Source organism: Taudactylus pleione, unplaced genomic scaffold (genome assembly GCF_031769625.1).
Source record: "Taudactylus pleione unplaced genomic scaffold, aTauple2 ptg000556l, whole genome shotgun sequence".
In the NCBI taxonomy this organism is placed as follows: Eukaryota; Metazoa; Chordata; class Amphibia; order Anura; family Myobatrachidae; genus Taudactylus; species Taudactylus pleione.
The window spans coordinates 23,383,238-23,397,433 of record NW_028284958.1 but is presented as its reverse complement, the minus strand read 5'-3'; the positions used below and the strand labels follow the sequence as shown (position 1 = coordinate 23,397,433).

General features: G+C 44.3%; 1 protein-coding gene across 2 annotated transcripts in view; it reads right to left on the bottom strand.

The window, feature by feature from the left end:
• Window positions 1–1,062: 1,062 nt before the first annotated feature.
• Window positions 1,063–14,196, bottom strand: part of SMAD6 (SMAD family member 6) — a 71,752-nt gene continuing 58,618 nt past the window's right edge. For both annotated transcript variants that reach the window (XM_088452769.1, XM_088452770.1), the window contains one exon: window positions 1,063–2,391. In XM_088452769.1, the coding sequence (XP_088308895.1) occupies window positions 1,853–2,391 (539 nt within the window). In that variant the 3' untranslated portion in view covers window positions 1,063–1,852. The remainder of the gene's footprint in view (window positions 2,392–14,196) is intronic.

Here is a 14,196-nt window from a genome sequence, read left to right as displayed (position 1 = left end):
CACATAGACCCAACTCTGAAAAATATCCTCCCATGGCTTCACACGTCTCTGCTTAAATCTGAAATGCCTGATGTTTAAATTAACTTTTTTCTACATTCCTGGGGGCTGTAGTTCTTGACATCGAGAGCTGCAATGTAGACTTTGGGTACTCTGATACTTAAAACAAGTGAGCACACCCTAGAAGGCTACCTGAATAAGTGCTTAGAGTCCTATTGGGTGAAAGGGTCTATATAAAGATTCTTCTTCATTAGGCCAAAACTTTATGAAGATACAAAAACATTTTAGTAGCAGTTTCTGTGCAATTTTCCAATACCTCAGAAGAATGATCATACTTACTGAATCCAGAGGTGTCATGCAAAGTATTGCTGTGTAATATGAGCACATATGAAGTCTGCAGGCAGGGGAGATGGGACTTGCAGGAAGGCTATCATTTTCTCTAGCAATTTAATTAAATCCATAAGTGCTTTGTGGCTTATTGTGCAACATATTTACATAGTTTAAGCGAAAAAAAAAAAAAGTGTCATAGTAAGCAAGGTACTTTACCAAGGAACCTCTAGTTGTTATAACTTGGATCATTCTCAAACAGATCATGGTTAATGAAGTGTTTTTTGAGCAAACAAATTATATTTGCAACTAATGAAATCCACATTCCAGTACAAGGTCTTTATTCCGTTACCATGGAAACCACCACCAAGGAGGATTGTCTCTGTAAATGTGGCTCCTGGAGCAATTCTAATGCTGCCTCTCTGCTGTACAAAAGGCCTCTGAAGAAAACTGACATGAGCCTCTGGGAGCCTATAATAGCCGATAACACAAGATCACTGCATGCAACTAACACAAATCCAATTAAATAGTAAATGACTGCAAAATAACTTATTTGTTCTCTCTGTTTTCAATTTCTGGTTCCTTATAGCCTTGCATGAAATGGCTGATGTGCACATCTGTTTAAACCATAAAGTTTTTTTTTTTTTTTTTTTAAAAAGACAAAAAAAACAAAAAACAAATATCAAATAGATTTTCACTATATTGATTTTGTTTATTGATTCTGTGCTGGAAGAACTGTAAAAGCCAAAGTGCATTTTATTTGTATTTAAGTTCATATACACATTGCACCATACATAAATAATGACATTGTAAAAAGGACTCCGTATTTACAAGTATAATATATATTTCCATATAATATATAAAACATTTTATATTAAATCTAGGGCATGGTATCTGGGAGAGTCTGTAAGGAGTGTTTGTGGGGGGGAGGCTCCACACTGAAAATTGAGGGGCAGGTGGGTGGGACCTTGCTGTTCACAAGGAGATTAACCCTTTCCATGCCAGAGGCCGAGTGTACACTGCAAAGCGGGATAAAAATCAAAGCAAGCAAGGCAGTCCCAGGCCCCTGCTCTAAGGAAGAGGTTAATAAATATGGCACCTGAAAGGTTTGTCACATGGCATTATGAAACTCCTGTGAACAAAAGGGTCGTCATTTTGTAATGCTGCGTAAAGAAGTGCACCACCAAATCTGATATAGGTGTTCACAGCAGCGGTTCTTAAACACTATGCTGAAGTATTAAAATCTCTCCAGGATAAAATGGCAGGCTTACCCAACAACGTGGTGGTACAACGTCAGCAATGGATCCCCTTTAATTCCATATTTAACGCTGTGTTTTAATTCGGAAAACCCCATCTTCTGAAAAGGAGGCACGAGATGTGGTGCTTAAATAGCTAATAGCATGATAATGCATGCCTCCCTGACAGCAAAGGGGTTTACCAAGGGAGCTCACCCACTCATGTGTCTGCTCAGAGTGGTACAAATTTATATATTAACTGAAGGGAGAAGTGGGATAACAGAGACTGATCGCTACCGCCCCAACAGGACCTCCAGCCAGCAAGGACATGACGTGATCATCTGACGAGAGTAGCATGGCCCCCAGCCTTTAGCAAAACTGATACGTACACTGTGAGGGTCGTAAGGTCCATCTGCATATTCAGGGGGTGGGGGAAGATGCTGAAGGACGCACGATTTTTTATAGTCAAACACTTTGAGGGAATATCCGGGCATCACCTTGCGCACAACAAGGGATCGACAGGTGGGTGCATCAAGCGTTGGAGAGTTAACAAAGATGGGATGCTCACTGCGGTTATAGGCCCACACCCCATCCGCCTCCTTGCTTAGCATAATGCCAAGTCCGATCTTCCCCCGTGTCCTGGCTGCAGCCTCACTCCGATTGTCCAGGTTGAGCTGGCCCAGGCAGAAGCCACTCCCTTGAGGTAGGTCATAGAAGATGCTGACTGATGGCTGGCACACGGCGTACAGACGGCCCACGCGTGTCCGATGCTCCCAATAGGCTACACTGCACCAGTGCCCCTGCTTGCTTGCGTCAAGAGAGAGGCTGGTGTCTGATGAGACAAAAAGAAACAAGAAACAGTAGTAAATACTTTGGCACCTCCGACACAACACTTTACATAACTTCAAGACAAGGATGAGTCAAACAAAACAGATTATAATATAAATGTAATTTGCACACAACAGAGGCAGCAATTCAGTGGGTTGCAAAATATTCATGAACACGCAAACTATGTGGTAAATGCAATAGCCTATGAGCTGCAGACAGACAAAAGATTTAATTGATTTAGCCTCTAGATTTCAGAAAATGGCAATAAAGAAGCATAACCAGGTTGGTTTTGCCTTTGAAATTATTCCCGCTTTACATATTACGATTAAATCTCCAAAATCCTGCGGCTGCCTGCAACTCGCAGAACTACTTGTTCATGAACACCATAATCTCAGTGCTGTAAATGGTTTCCTTTGAATGAACAGGCTGTTCACAAAACACTGGCTTGGCCCTCTCCTGTGTTTTTTCAGCAAAGTCGTTACATCATCCAGGCTGCAGTGTATTGCATTGCCTTTGGAAATGACATTAAATAAGCTCTGCACATAGCATCCATAGAATAGCTATGGTGTATCCAAAGGCTACAAAATAGCTACATGGATATTATAAAGGCTAGGGCGAAAGTCAGAAAATGGAAAGCTGAAATCAGTGTGTGGTAAAAGTTGCACATGTGCCTGTGCAAAGCAGTACATCATCTGAAGATGGAAATCCCCTTTCAAGGATCATGATAGTATTTACATGAATGTGTATTTTTTTTTGTGTGTTATTGTGCATTACAATGCGAAACTGCACTACTCCAACTAATAGGCTTGCCTGAGCATTACACACCAAACTGCGGTGCGCTGTTCTAATTGTGCTCAGTGGATCAAGCCTGGAGCTTAAACGATTGTTACAATAGTGATCACAAGAGTTCAATGATAAATACTTTAACAATATTCACCCTCGTTTTGGCAAACAATGGCCAAAACTCTATAGCAAGCAGACCTCAGTCCATTTTGTTTTTTATTTAACAACAAAGAACTTTGTGGTTATAATTTGCAGAACATGCGGCCAACCTAGTCCTCGAGGGCCAAGAATGTTTAAGTTTTCCAGACCACTTAGCTGGTGCACAGGTGTATTTATTACGAACGGTCACATTTTACAGATCCAAAGGTGGTCTGTAAACCAACCATGAACGGTTAGGGGTCCTCATGACTGGTTTGGCTGCTCCTGCTTTAGAGTAACTTGCTTTGAGTGCAAATACAATTACCCATGTGTATGTAGGCTTTGATAGCCTGAAAAAGGCCGTATGAATGGCTTGGAGAAACCATTAGGCATGAACTGACTGTGTAATGATCTGCTTCAGACACAGTGGAACCAGCGATTCCAAATCAATATGACAATGGAAAAAAAGAACAAACTTGACCTCACATTTTTGTAGCATTGATTACGGTATTTATTTTGTTTTAAACAATCCAATCCTCCTCCACCCCCCCTAAATATTCGAATGACAATGTTCCTTTAACAGAGCAAATATGACCTAAAAGCATGCTGTTGTGACTGCAATGTAACTCACCTAAACAGCATTCTACTCGCTGCAAACAGAATAACGGATATGCCAGAAGCCATAAGATTTCTGTTGGGTTACAATGGATTACTAACCAGGGAAAGCTCAATGTGGTGAAGAGAAGTTTATGTTGCAGGAGGCAGAGGAGAGAAGGTAGGTACAGTGCACAATATTCAGTGAGAACAAATCTGGGGTAAGGATACCCTATAGGGCAGAGGTTCTCAAACTCAGGCCCTGATTCAGAGCCGGACGCTCTGAATCAGGGCCGTCCCTCCTACTTTTTGGAGCGACCACCTGGCCGCTCGCATAGCTGTGGGTGACCACTCACAGCTATAGCGAGTGGCCAAAATGATGGTCGCGATGGTCAAGACCATCGGGCTTGCGACGAGACCCTTGCGGTAGGGTCTCGCTGCCGCAAGCCCTGGAGTGCTTTTGGCTCTATCAGAGCCAAAAGCACTCCCACTGACATCATCAGTAGGGCCGGCCCCAGACGGTAGGCGTTCCCATGGGAACACCTCCGTCTGGGCAGCCATGCCCCCGGCACGCCAACCAAAGGGGGCGTGCTGTCAATCACCATCGACAGCACGCCCCCTTTGGTACGAGACCCATAACGACGGCTTGGCCGTCGTTATTCGGGTCTCGCGCATGCGCACTTGGACAACATCGACCCGCTTGCGAGCGCTCGCAAGCGGGTCTGAATCAGACCCTCAGTCCTCAGGACCCCACACAGGTCACATTTTGCAGGTCACCGAGCAAGTGCACAGGTGTATTCATTACTCACTGACATTTTAAAAGATCCACAGATGGAGCTAATCATTTCACCTGTGATTCTGTGAGGAGACCTGGAAAACATGCACTGTTTGGGGTCCTGAGGACAGAGTTTGAGAACCTGTGCTTTAGGGATAAAAAACAAATCAGCATTTAATGGTTTTACACACGATAGACTTTGTTCAGTGCTTAAAACAATACTTATACCCCCACTCATAACATATAAATGTACTGCTGATTACTTGCTAGCTTGTATCAGCACACACAGGATGAATGACGCTGGCACACAGTAGACCCCAATACATTTGCAAAGTAGCAGAATAGATTCTACATTCATGCTTTGCTGTCGATTCTGTTTTAATATGACGTAAGAATTAATATTATTAACATTAAAAAAACAGCTGGTGTTCAGTCTGTCATGTATATCTCAATAACCAGACCCCATGTATCCTGGAAGAAAAATGAAATGGTGGCGTCAGGGAGGGTCCCTTTAAGTTGGTACAGTTCTGTAGAAGCAGCTAGCTGGTTTTCAAATAACTTAATAGATAAAAGTTGAGCGAGGGAGGAAAAAGGAAGAGATAAGACAGAAGGCAGAATATTTTGCAGAAGGATAAGAAAGCCTGATTAGGGTTACTCCAACGTGCCAGACCTCATCCCCCCTGCCCTGGGCCCCTCACACAGGAAGCTGCCTCATCCTGCGGCCATTGAGGGGAAAGTAGGGCAAAGTAGGGCGAGGGGAAGGATCCATGCAAAAACTGTTAAGAGTCATACATTTAGACATAGGGTAAAGGTCACCTTAAAATAAACAAAAAACTGGACAGATATGAAGCAGTGCCGATAATTAAAAAGAAAAAACACAGCCCTAAGTAGCCATTTAGGACTTCTGTGGATGCCCAAACCCTATCCTCAGAAGCTCATTTACGAATCAAAATAAAATTACATTGGACTGTGATTTGTCCTTTATCACAAAGTGCCCCTCGATACCAGCCGCCATCCCTTCACCACGCGTTCTCTCAGAACCCACTCATCCCCACCCCCCTATCCCACGGCAGGCTCTGGGGGCAAGGAGAGAACCATATGATTTTACTTTAGGCCTGGCTATTCTTGCACTAAATGGAAAGTCTGTGACAGCAGCTTGGAGTGGACATCAAAGAGCTCTGTGGTCTGAGAGGAGACGGCTCCCGTAGAGTGCACACATCCTAAATCTCCCCAGCCTTACTGGCAAACTCAGATAGGGGCAGGACAGAACTTTTCCTGCCAGAGACTTATGTAATGACACGATAACCAGAGGCAATGTAACAGAACTAGCCACATATTCCATACTGCCTGTAACTTCATTGTGTCAAAGTGCCAAAGCCTGGGTGTTTAAAAGGACTGATTTTATTTAACATTACTTCATTTATGACAAAAGATCTGCAATAAATGCCATGTATTTGGAATTTACATTTTTTTTGTTTTCTTTTGCAAATGCAGCTTTCTGTAGTATGCAAATGCAGTCCCAAAGTCACTGGAGTGCCATTGCTATTCATAGCCATTGCGTGCAGAGAGTTACTTTTGCTATATAGTAAATAGTAAAGCTGCATACACACACAACGATTTTTTGAACGATTATCGTTAAAAAAATCGTTCACTTTCTGAGTCAAATGATGAACGATTATCGTTCATGCGCGTTCACGTTTGTAGTTCAGTCAGACTTGTCAACTGAACGATTTTCATTAAGGGAATATGCAAAAATCGTTTGTAGTTCAAAAAAATCGTTCATTACACTTCAGAAAATCGTTCAGAAACAAAATCGTTCGAAACAAAAGCTGTGTGTGTATGCAGCTTAAAAGGTACAACCACAACCAAGAAGGTAAAATACCTGAAGCTCCTCCCACATCTTTAGAACAGTGAACATTATGTGATCTGATACAGGTCATAGAGGAGGAGCCGTAGAGGCTTTCCCTGCCCCATGTATGAACCGAACCAATCCACAAGCTGTCAGTAACCGTATACTTGTTTATTTAGAGAAGCTCCTAACGTGGAAAACTGCTGCAGACGTCTCATAGATCATAGTGTACATATTTAAATATGCCACCCATGTAAAAGCTTTTTGGGGTTTTGTTTCTCTTCTACCACAAAAGACACAATTATGTTCTATTATTTCAGTCACGTGGCATAATCTATAGCCAATAAATATAGCATAATCTATAGCAAGCTGAATATATTATATATATATATATATATATATATATATTATTATATACACACACACATAGGGCTATTTTTCTGGAAAAATAGGTTCAGGAACTGTGGGAGGAGCTACTGGGGGTGGAGCTATAGAAAAACAATTATCTATACAGGATATATATTTCTCTATTAGTTATTTATGGGTTCCCACAAATTCTGTAATTAAAGCCAAATGTTATGTATTCTGATAGCATCAGCAATGACGCCTCTTCTTTCCAGTTAATAGAATTATGTGGATGGTGAATTGTGTGCAAACAGCAACTGCATAAGGCAAGCGCCAAGGAAAGCAACTGCATTAAAAGGGACAGGAATGAGCTGTTTAATAACTTTAATTACACTGTATGTTTTAAGGCTAATACGTATAAATAAGGTGCAGGCTTTTTTTTTTTAAATGTATTCATTAATTGCTAGCATTCCTGTTATACAATCATGTGGAGTGACTGATACCATGTTTAGACCACCTGTAGTGCCAAGCTGTAAAGATGAATGGTTTTATACAAGTATTCCCCAACAGGTTATGTTTTCTGGATTTCTTTAATCATGCAGAGGTAAAGTAGTTTGCTATAGTCCCTCTCTGCAATGTTTTACTCACAGTGCGAGTGACAAGCCAGCAGCATTTGGGGGGAAATAATGGAATGTGGCGGAAAAAATGCCAGCGCGTTGTGACCATTTTGGGGGCGTGTCTCTGCCTGCTTCTGAGATCCGGTGCGCAGGAAACATGGCTCTGGCTATTCTGCGGAACCATACTGATTTAGGACTGGGGCAATAAAATGGTCTGCCACTGATGCTGCAACTTTATCGCGCAGATGCTTGATTTGTAAAGTCGCAGGGGCATCTCAGTACATCTCTCAGCAGCTGTTACGTCATTTGCATATTTTTGCATAGCAGCTGCGTACACAAACACAGCTGTAATGCTACTAGCGTACAACTCTGAATCAGGCCCACTGCCCGGCCCTCACTTACTCAGTTATACAAGATCACTACCATGGAAAAGAAAGTGAGGGGAAGAGGAAAAAAAAAAAAAGCATTAAACACTATAGTAAACTTGCCATGAATATTCTTTCAAGATCACTTCAGACTGCAATACCCCAGTTCAGACCTACAATGGAAACCAGAATTTACTCTCAACATACTGCACCATATTATATTTTTTCTAAACTTACTCCACCCCCACCAGTCATAGAGTAACAAAGTGCCCATATAGAGAGCCAGTTCATTCACTTTGAAACAGCACAGGCAGAAGCCTCACAGGCAAACACTCCCCTCCTCACAAGGTCAGGATCTTGCGGTCTCGCCTGTGCAGAGGTTTTGGTTTAGAAGCAGGATAAAAGCAGGATGTTTGTCTGAGGTTACCCTGCCCTCAAATAAACATCCCGCAGCAGCCTCATCCCAAGCACAGGCTGAGCAGTGTGAAATTGCTGGCTCCATTCTATATTGCTCCCATATCCTGCCTGTGCTGAGCAGGGCACGTCTTCTAGAAAAGCTAGATCTGGGGAGGGGGGAGCTGAGGAATGTATAGGAGGGGAGGAGTACATCAATGTAGAAAGGAGAAAGCAAAGCAGAGGAATTTGAAGCAAAGACCTGGAATGTTGGGTGGGAGATCAGGACAGAGGAGAGAAAATATAAGGGAAGTGGGGCAGAGGAAAGATGTTGAGGGTCTTTGTGAAGCACTTGGTAAAGGAAACACTTAGAGGTTTAAGAAAGGCGGCTTCTGTTCCGTAAATTAAGGAAAGCAAACTCCTTTAATTAAGCCTTGTTGGGTTCCAGGTATTGGCAATTTGCAGGTTAGATAGGTCACTACTTATGAGTTACAGCGGTGCATCAGTCCAGGTTGAGAGAAGGAAAGCTCAGAGGGTACCAGAACCTGACCTATGCTGCCACAAGCACAAAAAAAACTTCTGCCAGCACTAACAGGGATAATATGGGTATTATAGTCAAAAGAACTCCCTAGACAAGATGGAAAGGCCTTATTGTGCCCATCCAACCAGAAGACGTACAAAGTAATCTTGTAAATAGCATAGAGTTTAATACACCTTCATGTGCCTTGTACATCACCCTGAGATGGGAGACTCTGAGCTACAACTGAGTGGTCAACTGAAAGTCATCTCCAGGTAGGTGTCATGGAGGAGACACAAACATGGCAACACATACATTTTTCTACACTAGATGATTGCAGGGTGCGGATAAATGCTTTCCTTGGGAACCTCAATTTGTATTGTTTTCTTACTGATCGAGCAGCAGTTTGGGTTTATTTTCCCTTACAGTCAATAGTATATCTAGTTGTGCTGAGCCATCAATCAACGGGACGATCTAGTTTATAGGTTCAGTTGTCTACGTACGGTTCAATATTGCCAGTCTTCTCCAGTGACAGGATTAGAATCCATTCGGCTTTACTCCAGTGGCCAATTTGGACAAGAACCAGTATTTCAGGGTTTATGCTCAGCAGAATGATCCGTTCTGGCATCACAGGAGCCTGTCCACGTGATTGTAAGAGGACCACACACACAAACAGCTATAGCAGTCATCTCCAAGTATCCCTGATAACGATCCAACTGATTTTATTCGACTTATTATAGAGCCCAGGGATAGTTTTATGACCACATGCTGCAATATCAGGCCAATATTGCAGTGTGTGGCCAACATTATATAGACAGACACTAGCTGCAAATGAATGCAGCAAGTTATTGATGCTAGACATAGCTGATCCATTGGGGGCACAGGAGTACTCGTTCTCACAGTGATTCCAAACTACAGAGTCCAGGTAGTAGGGTAGAAGAGCGTATTAACAGATAGCTGTAGTGCAACCAAGTTTGACTAACATAATATATTTATAGCAGCCTCCCTCAGAGACTTTACACTATAGGAAAGGTTATTGGAATTATTAATGGTGACAGAACAACAGGCTTTCCTGTTTCTCAGGGCACAGAAATTTCAGGACAATAACAGGGGAGAACAAGGGGTCCTGTCCTTAAAAAGCATTTATAGCATGTGAAGAAATACCCAACATGACATAACATAAATCAACACATCCCTTGTAGCAACCTTGGAAAACCCATCAAGAATATATTGTAAAAACAACAAGTCAGCAGTAAATCTCAGTCAGTTTTAAGGGGTACTTTAGTCTGTTAATAGAACATTAAATATATTTTTCAACCACATTAAATATATTTTTCCAACAAAAGGGTACTATGTAAAAACAAATACAAGGGAGGTAAATAGGTCTTAAATATACATACAAGACATCTCCAGGGGATTCATGTTAATTATGAAAAAAAAAAAAAAAAGTTGAAAAACCCTGAGGTGTGACAACTTCCTGTATACAGGTTATGACATTTTTATTGAACTATATAAATTAACTACTATAGTAGTAAAAAAAATAGAGTCAATATTAGTAGTTTATCCTCATCACCACGTATATGGCATAAAAAGGGGACCGCAGTACCTCTATAGTATATCACAAGAAATATAGTAAGAACTTACCTTTGTTATCTCTGTTTCTACGAAGTCCATAGGGTCCACAGGTTTGACCTTGGGGTATAGCTGGACCTGGATCCACGTGCACCACACAGTTAAAGCTTTAGCTCCCAGGATGCACTGGGTCCATCCTCCTCTATACCCCGCCCCCGAACCACAGGCTACCTACCAACTGATGGACCTCAGTTGGTAGGTAGCCAAGGCCGGAGGAAGAAAAAAAACAGAGAGAAGGAAGACTGGAACACACAAGAACCATACTCACAGAAAGTAAGACGGAAAACCGGTGACCAGCCACATAGCCCATATGAAGCCAGGTTAGTCAGGGCGGGCGCCCTGTGGACCCTATGGACTTCGTAGAAACAGATAACAAAAGGTAAGTTCTTACCATATCTCTTGTTTTCTACTTCAGGGTCCACAGGGTTGACCTTGGGGATGTCCCTAAGCAGTTCAACTAAAGGGGGGGGGGGATACACTCCTGTGCTGAAAGGAGAATCCGGCGCCCAAAGGATGCATCCTGAGAGGCGAAGGTGTCAAACGCATAGAACCTCAGAAAGGTCTGGAGCACCTGTGAACATACAGCTCCACACAGCGGTATCACCAGCGGCCGCAGTGGTGCGGAAAAGAAACGCCAACAACCATCATCAGCAGGGGTCACATCACCGTCAGGACAACACAGATGGGACTGAGCTGCCACTTCTTTCTCAGGATAGAGGTAGGGAGAGTTAGTGTGTGGTCCTCTGCATTATGTTTTACAACATCTTAACAGGTCTCCACTGAATTAATCTCAAAAGATAAACAAACAGTTTTTGTATGTCATTTTTCTTTTATTTTCTACCCCTTTTTTCATCTTTCTCATACTACCTTGGTGTTTACCACAATACTCTCATATTTTCACATATGTTCAATTTATATCTTTCATCATTTAATTTTAACAATTAGTAGCGCTCTCATCATTTTATTCTGGATGGAAGACCACGTGGCCGTCTTACATAGCTGAACAGCCGAGGCGCCACGGCGAGCAGCCCACGAGGGACCCACAGACCGAGTAGAATGAGCCTTAACAGAGGCCGGAACAGGCAAACCATCCTGTGCATAAGCCTCACAAAATAACCAAACGAAGCCAATGGGCTAAAGTTTGTTTGGTTTTCACAAGAGGGGTTGGCCTGCCAACAAAGAGGACGAACAAGGAATCAGACTTCCAAATGGAACTAGTCCGGTCCACACACTTTGAGAGCATTGACCACATCTAAGAAAGCCTCACCAGCTGAGAGATCAGGTGACTGAAATGTCAGCACAACAATTTCTTGATTAGCGTGGAACTTAGAAACCACCTTAGGAAGAAAACCCGGGCGAGTGCGAAGCACCGCCCTGTCCTGGTGAAAAATCAGAAAAGGAGAATGACAGGAAAGAGCCCCCAATTCTGACACCCTCCTGGCCGAAGCAATAGCCAGGAGAAAAACAGTTTTAACTGTCAACCACTTGCGTTCCACTGACTCAAGAGGTTTAAATGGAGGACCCTTTAGGGCCCGAAGCACCACCGCCAAATCCCAAGGAGCCACAGCGGTAACAAAAGGAGGCTAAATCCTGAGAACCCCCTGGAAAAAGGTGCGGATATCTGGCAGAGTAGCGATCCTACGCTGGAACCACACAGACAGTGCAGACACATGAACTTTCAAAGAAGCTAGGCGTAAGCCTAGTTCCAAACCAGACTGAAGGAATGCCAAAACCCTAGAAACACGAAACGCCTGCGGTTCGTAGTTTCTGGACTCTCACTACTGAAAAGAAGTATGCCACACTCTGTGGTAAATCCTGGCGGAAGCCGGCTTGCGCGCCTGAAGCATTGTGCTGATGACAGAGCTGGAAAAACCCAGAGACCTTAAGGCAGATGTCTCAAGAGCCACACCATCAAAGACAGACGACCCAGATCTGGGTAAAGGCAGGGCCCCTGAGACAACAGGTCCCGACGCTGAGGCAGAAGGAACGGAGCGTCGATGGAGAGGCTCCGAAGATCGGCGTACCAAGGACGTCTGGGCCAAGCCGAAGCCACCAGCAGAAGCGTGACGCCGTCCAGTTTGAATTTCTGGAGGACCCGAGGCAGTAGGGATATCGTAGGAAATAGATACTCCAGTTGAAACGTCCATTTTACTGACAGCGCATCGACCAGGCCTGCGCCTCTTGTCCTGGAACCGTACACGGGCAGCTTGTGACGAGAGGCCATGAGGTCCACCTCCGGCAGTCCCCACCTGTCCACGAGTAGTTGAAATACCTCTTGGTGAAGCTACCATTCCCCGGGATGCACGTCATGACGGCTGAGGAAGTCCGCCTCCCAATTGAGGACTCCTGGTATGAAGACTGCCAAGATGGCCGGTAGGTGGCACTCCGCCCAAGACAGGATGTGTGACACCTCCGACATCGCTGCGAGACTGCGAGCCCCCTTTTGAGGGTTGATGTACGCCACCATCGGATTGAACTTGCACGGCTCTTCCTTGTGGTAACCCATTCCATTTGGATAGAATCAGCCCCTGCAGGGGCCTGGAATGAAATTGGGCATACTCCACCATGTCGAATGCCGACACCATGGACCCCAGAACTCTCATTGCCGAGTGAACTCTTAGTTGTAGGGAGGAAATCTTTTCTGGAGTCAGAAAGATCAGTTACTGACGAGAGTCCAGAAGGGCTCCCAAAAGAACCATCCTTTGTGATGGAATCAGGGAGGACTTTTTCCAGTTTATCAGCCACCCGTGCGCTTGCAGACAAGCGATCGTCAGGTGCAGATGTTGTAGAAGTACCTCCGGAGAGCCTGCCAGCAATAGGAGGTTGTCCAGATACGGTAGAAGCCATATACCCTGGCAGCCATGACAGCCATAATTTTGGTGAACACCCTTGGAAAGGCTAAAGGGCAGAGCCTGAAATTGGAAGTGAAGCTGGCGTATAGCAAACCTCAGATACCACTGGTGTGAAGGTGCTATGGGAAGATGGAGGTAGGTGTCATGGAAATCCAGGGAGACCATATAATCCCCCAGTTCCATAGCCAGAATGATAGAATGCAAAGTTTCCATCCTGAATTTGGGTACTCGGAGGAACTTGTTCAGCAACTTCTGGTTGAGGATAGGCCGATGAGACCCATTGGGTTTCGGAAACCAGAAACAGAGAAGAGTAGTAACTCGTCCCGCGTTGAGAAAGCGGAACGACAACAATGACCCCTGCTTTCAGCAAGGACTCTCCCTGAATCTGCAAGACCTTGGTCTTGTCCTGAGAAACACTCGTGCAGAAGAACTGTTGGGGGTGGGGGGGGGGGGTCTGTGATGAAATGAAAGGGCATACCCCTGAGAGACCACTTCTCGTACCCAAGCATCCGTGGTGGTATTGCACCAGCACTGAGCGAATTAAAGAAGTCAGCCTGCCAGTCTGGGATCCCCCATAGAAAGGCCTGTCCCATCAGGCTGAAGGCTTATCCTCTGGCTTGGAAGCAGGGAGTCTAGTGCTCCAGGCCTGCTTCTTTGGTTTAGGGGCAGCCTTGGTTGACGACTGCCTTGGGAAGGACTGTCCCTTGGACTTACCCCGAGTACGAAAGGACCGAAAGGCTGAGGTCCTAGCCTTAGAAGGCGCAGCTGCTGATGGCAGAAACGCAGATTTAGAGTTTGCCAGGGTATCAATAATTTTGTCCAGGTCAGGAATGAACAAAATCTCCCCATTAAAGGGTAAGGCCTCCAGGCCCTTCTTGGAATCTGCATCCACTCTCCAAGAACGGAGCCACAAAGACCGGTGAGCAGAGACTGCTGCCGCCGAAACATT